At 43.1% G+C, this 12,810-nt stretch overlaps 2 protein-coding genes across 2 annotated transcripts; both read right to left on the bottom strand.

Annotated features, from left to right (window-relative positions):
* Positions 1 to 2,438: 2,438 nt before the first annotated feature.
* On the bottom strand, positions 2,439 to 5,504 carry LOC120827748 (fructose-bisphosphate aldolase C). The gene is made up of 9 exons (XM_040190856.2): positions 5,299 to 5,504; positions 4,615 to 4,751; positions 4,267 to 4,478; positions 4,055 to 4,109; positions 3,789 to 3,949; positions 3,620 to 3,703; positions 3,332 to 3,506; positions 3,026 to 3,225; positions 2,439 to 2,946 (listed from the first exon to the last, which is right to left on the bottom strand). The coding sequence occupies exons 2-9, from the start codon at positions 4,724 to 4,726 to the stop codon at positions 2,854 to 2,856; spliced, it is 1,092 nt and encodes a 363-aa protein (XP_040046790.1). The 5' UTR covers positions 4,727 to 4,751; positions 5,299 to 5,504; the 3' UTR covers positions 2,439 to 2,853.
* Positions 5,505 to 7,622: 2,118 nt separating this feature from the next.
* Positions 7,623 to 12,767, bottom strand: LOC120828436 (uncharacterized). Its single transcript, XM_078107681.1, is given in 12 exon segments — positions 7,623 to 8,371; positions 8,449 to 8,559; positions 8,644 to 8,732; positions 9,014 to 9,103; positions 9,271 to 9,298; positions 9,382 to 9,522; positions 9,524 to 9,678; positions 10,128 to 10,197; positions 10,774 to 10,842; positions 10,920 to 11,003; positions 11,086 to 11,664; positions 12,465 to 12,767. Coding segments are annotated over 12 exon segments (1,914 nt in total). The 5' UTR covers positions 12,669 to 12,767; the 3' UTR covers positions 7,623 to 8,077.
* Between the last annotated feature and the right edge of the window lie 43 nt (positions 12,768 to 12,810).

Raw genomic sequence — 12,810 nt, 5'->3', positions numbered from 1 at the left:
GAAATAGTCCGCGAAAAGGATCCCGGGTAAAGATGCACGTTAATCTAGTAACGAAACATGTGACTAGTTAAATGAAAGTCCATTTCAACTATTATTGTATTAATTTGTTCAAAAACTGAGAGAGTGCACGTTGATCAGGTTTGCGGAGAAATGATGTTTGTTATACTGTCCTTGGACAGAGATAATCGAGATATAGAGAGGACAAACGAGACAATGTGTTTTAAGACAAATACGGGCCTACCTGTTCTCAATAATTATCCTTAGTACAATATTTAATTACACGTTGTGATCTGGCTAAGCAATTAAGACTATTGCTGACTTTTCTCTTTATCCTCAGTAAATCTATGCCCCATAAGTATTGCCTAGTCTTAATTACAACCACATAAAATGTATATGTAAAATGTATTTATTATTTGGAAAACTCCCTTCAGGTTGTTACAAATATAATGCAAATATATACTGTAGGTATAATCTATAGATAATGTCATCTAAACATATCAGCCTGAACCACATCCCAATCCTGCATGTTACGGTTTATTAGTGGAGTTTAAGTCAATAATTATTGTACATATATACACCCCTTTATTACAATAGGTGCATCAGCTATCTTATTGCTAAGTTCTACCAAACTAAGCATAGTGGTAAATTGATTATGAGTCACTATACAAAAAGTGTAAAAAGAAATCAGGACCGCTGGATGGTATTAGGTATGTACAGACCATGAGATCGACAGGCAAAAACTGTTTTACAATACCTGAATTTGAAGTTTACTGTGTGAAATTACTCCTTACATTCCTGTTACCACATCCCTCTTGTATGAGCAGGACTGTAGTGGAGGGTAAACGCACGTAAACGCCGTTTACGCACCTCTGGAATTTTGGAAATAGCGTTTACGCACCTATAAATAGCGTTTACGCACCTATAAGTGGCGTTTACGCACCTCAAAGTTCCCTGCGCCTTGTATTCTTCCGTTGGAATAATCCAAAATAAACCTGGTGTAATTTTAAAACAGCTAAGACTACGTTTCCTATTGTTGAACATATAAAGGCCGTAGGCTGAATCATTTTCATCTGCGCTGTATTATGGTCTGGATCCAACACATACACGTTGTGGATCAGCCCAGTGGTCCCCAACCTTTCTTACCTCACGAAGGTCTCCGACGGGGGGGGGGGGGGTGTAGAAGTCGTTGCGGGCGGAACGACCGACGGGGGGGGGGGGGGGGGGTCTGTGTTCGCTGGTCGTGCACGGTAAAAGGACGTGGAGGGTAAACGCACGTAAACACCGTTTACGCACATCTGGAATTTTGGAAATAGCGTTTACGCACCTCTAAATAGCGTTTAGCCACCTCTAAGTTCCCTGCGCCTTGTATTCTTCCGTTGGAATAATCCGAAATAAACTTGGTGTAATTTTAAAACAGCTAACTACGTTTCCTATTGTTGAACATATAAACGCCATAGTCGCGCGCTATGTGTTCGCTGGTCGTGCACGGTGAAAGGACAAGACAAACGCCTGCTGACGCATAGATTAGAAAACAAGTCAGTTCTCAATGTGAAAAAAAACATGCTGTATAGGCTATTTATGATGACATAGGTAGTACATGAGTGTTTTCCTTTAACTTATGTTGTCAGTGTAATTGACAGGCTGCTTAACTGGTTAACTATTAAATTCAACATCATTTTCCAGGCAGTGATAGGACAGGCAATGATGCAGAGAGCACAGGGAGAGGAGAAAAACCAGGTCGAATAGAGAGAGGAGAAGCACAGAGGAGCCATGAACCCCAGAACACGTGTTCTGGGGTTCATGGCTCCTCTGTGCAAGGCAGGACCTGACGTGGAGGACAAGGAGGCCCTCTGGGCACTACTGTAAAAAGGAGACTGCATATGTAGATAGTTCTTAATCTGCAATTGTCTTGTTGTGTTGTGTTGACATACTTTTCTTTACTGTTTTCTTAAATTTAATAAACTACTAGCACATTTATTCATTGTCATTGATTGTATATGACTTTTACTGATAACATAATGCAATATAGCCAGGACAGCTTTACAGAGTCGCGACGCTTTGTGTTGCGTTGCTTCACATCGCGTCGAGGTCTGTATGATCACAAAAGTCAGAGTTTACCCACCTCTAATTTTACCACTACAGCACTGGGTATGAGAAATAATAACACAATCACATCATTGTTTTTCTGCTCTACTCTACTTTGTTTTATCTCTCTCTCTCTCTCTCTCTCTCTCTCTCTCTCTCTCTCTCTCTCTCTCTACTCACCGTGGTTTACTGCATCTCCACAGATTACAACCATCCACTCTTTGGTATTTACAAGAAGTACAAGAAACACAGCGGTGTGCACCACACCATGTGATAGTTGGTCCGTTGCCAGTGAGGTTTAACACATTTTAAACAACATTGGATTCATGTAAAACAGAACGCCCACAACAGACTGAACCTGAACACTGTTTTATTTATTGAATGCTTACATTGTTGTTGTTGTTTATCAAACTACTACATAAAATTTAGAATGAAAACAGGCACAAAACCCCATCGTGTAGTTCATTTCTGCAGCATAGATTGTACTTTCTACCAGGGCACTTCAGAGACAGATTAGCTTAGATATTTCCATGTGATATCCAATTTAATAACTAACAACTGCTCCGTGTGTGATAATCGCAAGATTTTAAAGCTTTAGTTTTGGCAGTGTCACAAAAGCATGTCCATTCGTAAAGCAAACATCCGGCGTGCATGCAAAAAAAATATCCATGTCCTGCTGATCATGAGTGTCAGAGCTCTGAAATAACGTCTTATCTACATTACAATTCCTCTCCTTTGTTATGACAGAAACGCGGCCTCTCTGACGACTCAGTATGCATGACAGGAGCCGTAGCTGCGCTGGCCAGACTCGCCATAATTATCTCCGCCGTTGTACTTCCCTTGACAGGCCAGACTGTTCGCCTGTGAACAGAGAAGTCATTAAACAAGCAAATAAACAGAGAACAGGAGACGAGCACCGGGCGACAAGAGGTGGAGGTACCTCTGCTCTCTTGATGAACTGCTCGGTGGCGGCTTTCTCGTTCTCCTTGTGTCCTCTCCACGCTCTGAGTGCAGACGCTTGCAGGGCTCGGCCGAAGGAGAACGTCAGGACCCAGGGTTTGACCAGAGGGCAGTTGTTGATGGCATTGAGGTGGACAGAGGCCTCCTCTTCGCTCTGACCGCCCGAGAGAAAAGCCACTCCTGTGCGTGAACAAAAGGCTCTCGTTTTACTTTCGCTCTGTTGCCACAAAACTCCAAACAAATCTCTGTAAAAATCCTCTCCAGACGCGACAGCGCCCTGGGTCACCTGTGACCGCCGGGGGAACAGTGCGGCGCAGGGTGGTGACGGTCGCCATGGCAACCTCCTCCGGAGTGTATTTAGTGGGGCAGCTGTGTCCGGCGGTGACCATGTTGGGTTTGAGCAGAGTGCCCTCCAGGTACACATGGTGGTCCGACATGGCCTTGTACACTGCAGCCAGGACCTGCAATTCACACATTGGTTCACCAAAGGGAGCGCGAGCAGCTACTTCCCTTCCTCCTTTCAAGTAACAACGTCACACACACAGCTGCATGCACTATGTAAGCAGAGAGACACCTTCTCAGTGATGTACTGGCTGCGCTTCAGGTCATGATCTCCGTCAGGCAAAATCTCCGGCTCGATGATGGGCACAATGCCGTGCTGACAGAGAAAAGGAAAGATTATTAGAGCAACACAGATGCATCCTAAACCTGTATAGGCGTAGTTTACATGGTTGGGTAGTGACCTGCTGGCAGATGCTGGAGTAGCGCGCAAGAACATTCGCATTTTCTGTAATAGCCAGTTTAGACGGATTGGTGTCGCTGATTTTAAGCACACAGCGCCACTTTGCAAAGACAGCTCCATCCTTTTTGTACTGCGCTATGCGCTCCGACAGTCCGTCCAGACCTGTGAGGTTTAGAAAAGAGCTACAGTTTGTCTCGTAACATGCATTCCTCCGGGGGGGGAAGTGAGTGATAGCGGCTGCACACCAAAACCGTTTTTTTGTCTGACCCTGTGTGGTGGTTTCTCCACTAGTTCCTGCCAGGGGGACGACACCCTTGTCAACCTGTGGAATGAGGCATGAAGACGCGGGTTACATTATCACAGAAACATCATCAGAATCATCAGAAACCGTTGCCGCGCCGATACACAATCGATCACATTTCCACACAGGTCGTTACGATTGTGTGACATTCACACAATTTGGAACTAAAATGGCACACCTTGACGCCGACCATGATGCCCCTCTCCCTGATCATTTTGACAAAGAGGACGCCGTTGTCAGTCTGCTGGTACAGCGTCTCGTGGAAGAAGATGACCCCTCCGATGCAGCCGTTGATGCGATCGTCTGCGCTGAAGAGAATCTGCCGGTACTGTCTGCGGTTCTCCTCCGTGTTCTCCACCCCGACCTGGGCCAGGCGCTTGGCTATGCTGCCTGCAGGTGACATATAAATATATATGTATTTGAATGTTGATATCCATTGATATCAATCACAGAACTGACTGTTGCTGGCAACATTAATGGCATGCATTAACTCTACAGTTAAAATATAAGAACGAGTGCTACAGACCCACAGATTCATCTGCAGCCAAGATGCCCTTCCCTGGAGAAACTATGCGTAGAGCGGTCTCATGCAGCTCCCTCTTCTGCGCCTCGGAGAGTGTCGGGGACTGGTGAGTCATCACGAGTGACTGGTTGTCCTGCGGCCTTCAGAAGTTGATGTGTATTAATTATTCGGACGTAAATGACCAAAGAGTACTATTACACACCCATGAAGTTTGATAAGATGGAAATCGACCAATCATCCACATTAGTTACTCTTCTGCTCAAGAGAGGAGCAACGTATGGATGTATGATGTTGTGAAAGCAGTCCATATCTGTGTTTTCTCAACTGGGTTTTAATGAGCGCTTTAAAGATGTTCAAAACAATGTTACAGTAACTTTTGTGGCCGCAATTACTTGATAAACAAAGCAAAATATGGATCACTTTAACATACTATAATTATACATCCAAGGAACTAAACCACTCATGAAATATCACAAGTATTAAGATAATGCATGTTGAAGAAAAATGGACTAAAATGTTTTCTTATGGTGGATAAACTTACGTAAAGTTTAAATCTTTGAACCTTTAGGTATAACTTTTGATATTATATTTGCAAGTGCAAGTTTAAAGTTAACAGCTTGAAGCAAGTGCAAAGAGATTTACTCCCTAGTGTCAGAGGTTAAACCCAGAATTAAAAAGTAACCTTACCTGAAATCAGAAATCAACGGTGTCTTGTCCAGTGAAGCGATGAACACTAACTGGAGACCCTCAGTCAGCTCTGGTTTGTATGCAGCTCAAGTATGTCACACGTCATCGGCTGACGCCGCTGGGCGGCGCTTGAAGACCCGCCTCTGCCCCATATTAATTTAAAGGGTTTTGATGAGTCATTGTTTTATTTAAATAAAGATTCCTGCCATGGCGTTATTTTATGCGGATGGTTCCACTTGAGCATTTCTTCAGTCAGACAATGTCAATCTACTACTTGCATTGCTGGTGTACATATCGATAATTATTTTTTAGTATATTGCATATTGGCTGATTGTAGACGTAATGTACTCTTGTCAGACCCGCCTCCCCTATAGAAGGATCATTTAAGCGTTTGACCATGCCGCGTGATGTGCTATTTTTAATGCAATTAGTAAAAATGTGCCCAGAGGAAGATTTCAAGTCTCCTGATAATTTGGTCTTCATCCTTCGAATCGTCTGGGGCGTTTCAGTCTCAGAGCAATCCCTGCACTCTGTAACTTTTCTACGTGAGCTTTAAACTGTAAAGAATGTGATGGAACAGCTTCCGAAATAGAAATCATTTTCAGGTTCCAGTCAATGTAAATGAACATGGTGATATGACCCAAATTATACCCAAATGAGGCCAACTACATCGATCCCACTTTGATGAAGGAATCTTTTAGTTTGTCCTCTATTTATCAAACAAACTATTTTTTGCAATTTTAGAGTGTATCAGACCATGTTTATTTTCAAAGTGCAACACGGAGAAAGAAGATGATGTGATGACAATTACATGAATTACTATATTTGTGCATTATTGCAGTGCAAGCTGTGCTCAGGAAACTCCATGCGTTCTGCTCTGTGTTCAAGGGAGTTCGACTCCCAGGGACGACTTGCCTCCATTTTCAGGGGACGTCTCTTCCTCATTGTGGGTCAGTGTGCCTCGGAAACGGGATGTGGGTCACTGGACTGCCTGGCACTCTACAGCCACAACACAGCCTTGGTGGACCTGTCTAAGACAAGGGCCTGAGAGGGAATTCAATGTCAGGAGGCAGTGGGAGGAGGCGCCGGTGCTCCCTTTCAGGGAGAAACAAGGTTTAAATAGATACAGGATTTATATAGCAATTATACGTGGCTGTCTCCTGCGGGGCTCTGGATATTTTTTCTCTGTTACCTAATTAAAAATATTTAATGATGATACTTTATCTGGTGCTCAATTTTCTCTCCTATTAAGGTTGTCCTCCATGGGTTTTTGAGCGCTCCGCTAAATAGGTCGAGGCAAGGCTGAAAGTTGGCCACAATGTACGAAGGTGTGACATTAACAGGAGAACTGGTTTAGAATTAGACACTCGTTATGTTTCGCTCCAGTGTCAAACAGCAAATAGCACAGAAGTTAATGATTGAGTCACTGATCCTGCAGAAACATTTAACAACCACCACCATCAGGAAGTTGTTCCTTTTAAGTTTGATTGTGTGAAGTGTGATATTTTATACACAAAGAAAGGGAAGGCCTTATTATTATTTTGATAATCTTTCCCATATTCTTCTTAAATTTGCTTAAACTCCATACAACATCCACTTAACAGGCGTTCTGGGGATTTTGATGTGATTGTACAATCTTATCAAGTCAATTTCTGCAGCCCAATATTGAAAAATGTCCATCCATCCATCCATTGTCAAACCTGCACACAGGGTCGCGGGGGGCTGGAGTCCATCCCAGTCAACTTCGGGCGATAGACTGGATTGGTCACCAGCCAATCGCAGGGCCAACACAGAGACATTCAACCATTCCTATTCACACATCTACGGGCAATTTAAAGTCCCCAATTAACCTGATCCCCAGAGCATGTCTTTGGACTGTGGGAGGAAGCCTATTGAAAAATGTAAAATGTGAAATCTGTTCAGCCTACAACACGCCGTCCTTAGGCCCTCGACCCGGATAAGTCCCACTAAAGAACGGTATATTAAAAAAAAAAGAATAATTTAACGCAAAAGTTGTCACAAAATTGGCAACTAAATATAATCTGTCTTGAGATTGTTTTGTTTACTGCTGTTTTCAGAGTCTAAAGACTAAAGCCACTGTGGCATGTCACTTTTGAGTCCGCATGGGCAAGAACTCTTAAAAGTGTTCAGAGAACTAAAGCTGAAACGTTATGGGACTTTTATAACATGACAGCAGGTAATCACATGTACTAGTGATATGTATATCTGCGAGATTCTTTGGAAAAAAAGCTAGGAAGTGGACCTTGAGTCCATCTTTTAACAGAAGTTTAGGGAAATGTAGAATGTAGATAGAATCTCCCTGTACAAGAAAAATACATTTTTTATGGTAAAACTCAAATGACACACATATGAAGATTTAAATGGGGAGGGTACCGAGGAAAGCAAAGTGTTAAATGAAACCCAAATACATAGACTTATTTTTGGTGATAAGATGTTATTCAAACAATGAATATTAAATTCATGTGAGAGGGGAAAATCAAAGATGTATAGAGCTCAAAGGAAGACAAAATGTTTGCTTTTACAAGTTGAAATATGAAGTTGAAGCTCTAAAGCATTTCATAGAACTCCAACACTGTAAATAAACCCACAATGATACTAGCAGCATAAAATGTATCACACAACGTTCTTCAATTCTTAAACACTGACCCATAAGATCACCAGTTGAACTTTAAAAGCCAGTCCACGAGGTCACACGTATATGAGAGAAAAATGTCTCACTTCCGATCAGCTTTTTCTTAAACATAATTCAGTCTTATGCTTAACAATTGTGCTCAGTGTCCGGGCTCGGGTCCGTGTTGGTCAGTGTAGGAGACAGCTCAGTGGGAGTTGTAGGAGAATAGAGGATTTTATCGCAGTCAAATTCATCAAAGTAGTCCAATGAAAGGCCCCTCGTTGCTTTTGCTGCCCAATCAGGTCGAGTCCTGAGCTCCAGGATGACTTCCACAGGCGTCTTCTGAAGGATGACAGAATCAAACGAAGTGCCACGAAAAAAAGCCTGCATCTCCAGACACTCCAGGTTGCGAAGCCGGGTCACCGGATTCTTGCACAAAAGCTGCGGAGAGGATGAAATACTTTGTTAGGAGGGATCCCACCGTGCATGTAAGAGAGAGGACAATCCCATCTACAAACCTCAGAGAGCAGCCAGACCAAAGAAGAGCTTAAGGTCCCAGGTGGGGCGTAAGGGAAATCTGTGACCTTCTTCAACATGGCGGTGTGGTCCGACTCGGCTGGTAGCGGAAACTGTAAAGTGCAAAAGTAAAAACACACAGGCAGTGAACAATACAACAATTATAGCGACAGTAATATTACGCGTACGGCCCTGACCTCTCCTGTCACCAGTGAGAACAACATAACGCCAAAAGACCACCAGTCGGCCGCGTGGTTGTACGGACCCCCGCCTAAAACCTCTGGAGCTGTCCAGAGAAAACAGGAAAACAGTTATGAAGAAAAGAAAAATCAAGACCAATAGATTCAATTTAGAAAATGAAAAAGGGTTATTAAACAGATGTGGAAAAGAAATTGCATTCCAGTGGAGCAAAAATAAAACCTAAATTTCCTTACAGTTGTGTGACATTCATGACGGTGCAGCTAAAATGATGCTTTAACGCAGTCAACCAATATGCAGCATTTTCCGTATCTCAAACAGCCACAATATTTCACCCCCAAGTGGAATTAAATGAAACCAAAATCTCACCCATGTATTGGATGGTTCCACATATTGTAAACGCTCTTCCTCCTCGCTTCAGCCGCCGGGCGAGTCCAAAATCCGACAGGCGAAGGTGACCTGAATCATTGGAGATACACACTGAAACTGAAACCTGTACAATTAGTGTTGATTTTAATATTTCTCATAGTGAATAAAACTCATTGAAGGATTAAAATAACTTAAATGATTGAATCTAATAACCAACACTAATGTTTTTAGTCAACAGATAGATGGAGAAGCATTACCTTGATCATTTAAAAGAATGTTCTCCATCTGACAAAAAAAGTACAATTACTACCACAGGAGGTCATATATACTAATATTGAACATACATATTAAACTAAAGATAATCATACCTTTATATCTCTATGCACGATGCCTAAGTCATGAAGAAATCCTAAAAAAAAAGAAAAAACCAAAAGCCCTTAAATGAGAATACAGACATCAATGCAAGATGCTCCGTGTTTAAATCGTCCTTTAAACTGGCAAGATGTCACTACAGGTCACTGCTAACGGGCAATATGATACGCATGAACAACACTTGCCCAGCGCACTGCCAAGCTCTGCAGCAAAGAGCCGGACATCGTCCTCCCCAAACTGGCCCCTCAGTAACCAGTAAGTGTACAAGTCCCCGACGCTGCAGTAGTCGCACACTGCAAAGGACGAGACACACACACGCACACACATACACAGACAATTGTTATGTCTTTGAAAGCGGCTTAGTTCACGCAGCACAAAAGCCTCTGAAATGAAATATCTGGAATGAGAGGAATAAGATGAAACATTTTGCGGTAAGGATTGATGTTTGAGTCAAGTTTATGCGTCTGTCTCGCCTCCTGTTACCTGAGTTGCATATTTAAACACCACTTTGGACAGATACAAATCAATGTATCCTATCAGTGGTGCAGGGTGTGCAGCTTTAGCCGGCACTCATTCGATGCCATGGTTCTTCTTCGACACCCAGCAGACATTTGCATTCACACTCAGGGACGCCGCTGTACAACAACGTAACAGTTTTATGTTCTTAAGGAGCATAACTGGAGTAGGGAGAACATAAAGAAGGACGGTTGAGGGGTTGAACTGTTTATGCTCATTGACTCACTAATGAAGAGATGGTGTTGTGTCTGCCAGCAGTCCTGCAGATTGTGGATGAACGGGTGTTTGAGCTGCCGCTGCAATTCAACAGGTGAAACACACACACACACGCACACGCACACGCACGCGGAGTGAAAAGGAATTTAACAGTGAGACATGACGATATAAAACAGATGACGCATATGACTGTATGGAGTTCGTTCTAACACACTTGCTTTTTCACTGCAAGTCAAACATCCCTTTAAGCAGCGAGTTACGTCTCACTCATACGCCGAGTAGCCGTATTACAATGCTTTATTATGTTCCGTTGAGCAACTTCTTTGACTTAAGTAAAGAGATAGGGATGATTTTTCTTTTTCATTTAACGATTCATCTTCATTGATCTCAAAACATTCTGAAAAAATGCCAAAGTAACATCCTTGGATGGAATGTTTAAATCAACCAACAAGAACACTATACTTTACAACATACAGTATGTAATTACAAAAACGAGCAGTGTATCCTTAGATTTGCTGCACATATTTGGCAAGCCTTTTTAAAAAATAATAAACTGAATATCAAAATAATTCTTTCAATCAATTATCAACCAATGCAGATCTAACGTGCATATAGGAACAGTAAAGCAACAGTAGTCTTCGTCTCTGAAATTGTACCTGAATGACGACTTCTTCTTTTGACTGCTCCGAGACTCCATGCTTCAAGATATTTGACTTTGGCAGAACCTACGCAACAATAGAATTGATTATGGAAAGAATTGTATGTATGTTGTTATAGAACTAATGATTGTGGTTGAACAAACCTTAACAGCGTAGGTCCTTTCTTTGAAAATGTCCCTCACTTTCAAGATGGGTCCATATGAACCTTTGGCAATGAAGCCCAGGATCTGTTATTATAGAAGAACAGTTCATTTCATGTTTTCCACCATCTGCTTCTTCTATGCTGATGAACGTTCCCGTGTTTGGTACCTGGAATTGGTCTCGTGCAGGAAGTCTCCGCTGTGGGAACTCAGGCAAAAAGACGGAAATGGGAGCTGGAGGAGTGGTCTCTGTGTCCTCTGGAGGCAGGAGGGGTTTGGGGACGGAGGGCTCCGTGTCTTCTGGAGGCAGGAGGGGTTTGGGGACGGGGAGTTTTGTGTCTTCTGGAGGCAGGAGGGGTTTGGGGACGGGGAGCTTTGTGTCTTCTGGAGGCAGGAGGGGTTTGGGGACGGAGGGCTCCGTGTCTTCTGGAGGCAGGGGGGGTTTGGGGACGGAGGGCTCCGTGTCTTCTGGAGGCAGGAGGGGTTTGGGGACGGAGGGCTCCGTGTCTTCTGGAGGCAGGAGGGGTTTGGGGACGGGGAGCTTTGTGTCTTCTGGAGGCAGGAGGGGTTTGGGGACGGAGGGCTCCGTGTCTTCTGGAGGCAGGGGGGGTTTGGGGACGGGGGACCAGCCATTCGGTCCCACCGGCCGAGAAAACACGGCCGAGTGGGCCAGTCTGTGATTGATGGAGAACCCCACGTTTGAGAGGAACCCATGACTGAGTCGACGCTGAGCAGCTGGTCCTTCTCTCTAGATGACGAAGAATTGGTTTTTATTATTTTAGACGGGTTGAATCAAACCCCTTCATCACTTATCCAATCAAATATATCCTAGCAAGTTTGTTTTTCCATTTTACCAAAATGACAAGGCAATGCTCAAAAATACATTTACAGTAAATTACTGCAAAACACCCAAAGTATCATGTTACAAAACATGTTTAAATTAACAGTAACATTGTGTAATTACTTTAAAGCAAGTATGAAAAGCACAACACTTTTTTAGGCCCACCATTAAATATAACGTGTACTGTAAAGTTATTGTGGTAACTTACGTATGCCTATTCTAACATGCTTGAAAGGGGATATTAACCAAAAATAGCGATTTCTTGAATAACTCCTTGTTTTGAAAGCAGATCTATTTATTTGTGGCTTTAAAGAGATGATTTAAGATCTTTTAATAAATAGGCTGCACGAATAGAGAACAGAAAATACAACACAGAAGCTTCATCTTTCGCGTGAACATGATTGTGGTGCAGTTTATACCACAGTAAAAAGACCAAACCTATGACACTAATTGAATGAGCTGCAGCCATTTCAAGCACCGCTCCGCAAATCAGACCAAGCCTCTAGTGACGCTCACGGAGGAAGGAAAGTGATCACAACAACACATCAATACTGCAAAATTTTAACAAAACTCCAATTTGATCCAGCGGACTGTGTTGCATACAAAAAAACACAATTTCGCAGCAAAAATTGGTAGTAAAACACGTATTTTATTACTTCCCATCAGCCACATCCGGGACATCTGCGCATCAAATCTGATCCCCTCACCTTCTTCTTTTTACTGATGTCGCTGCCCATTAGGAAGCAAAAGGAAAAACAAAAACAAGAAAAAGAAGGCAAACGTTCAGCTCGTCCTCTCGCGTCCTCCTCCGTCCACGCGTCGGTGTTGTTTTGGGGGAGTTGGAGACAGAAGCGTGACGCGGAGCCGCGGGACCTCCATTGCGCTCCAGTTGGCGCTGTCAGATGCGCCATCCTTCACCCGCTTTGCGCACAAACCCAAACACCGCTGCCACACCACGAGCTTTTTTTATTTTTATTTTTATTGACAGATAAACTGTTCACCACAGAGCACAGCGATGTGAATACGACGGATTTCGCCACATGATCCGTTTAC

This window comes from Gasterosteus aculeatus, chromosome 1 (assembly GCF_964276395.1).
Source record: "Gasterosteus aculeatus chromosome 1, fGasAcu3.hap1.1, whole genome shotgun sequence".
NCBI classification, from domain to species: domain Eukaryota; kingdom Metazoa; phylum Chordata; class Actinopteri; order Perciformes; family Gasterosteidae; genus Gasterosteus; species Gasterosteus aculeatus.
This window is presented reverse-complemented; position numbering and strand designations above follow the sequence as displayed.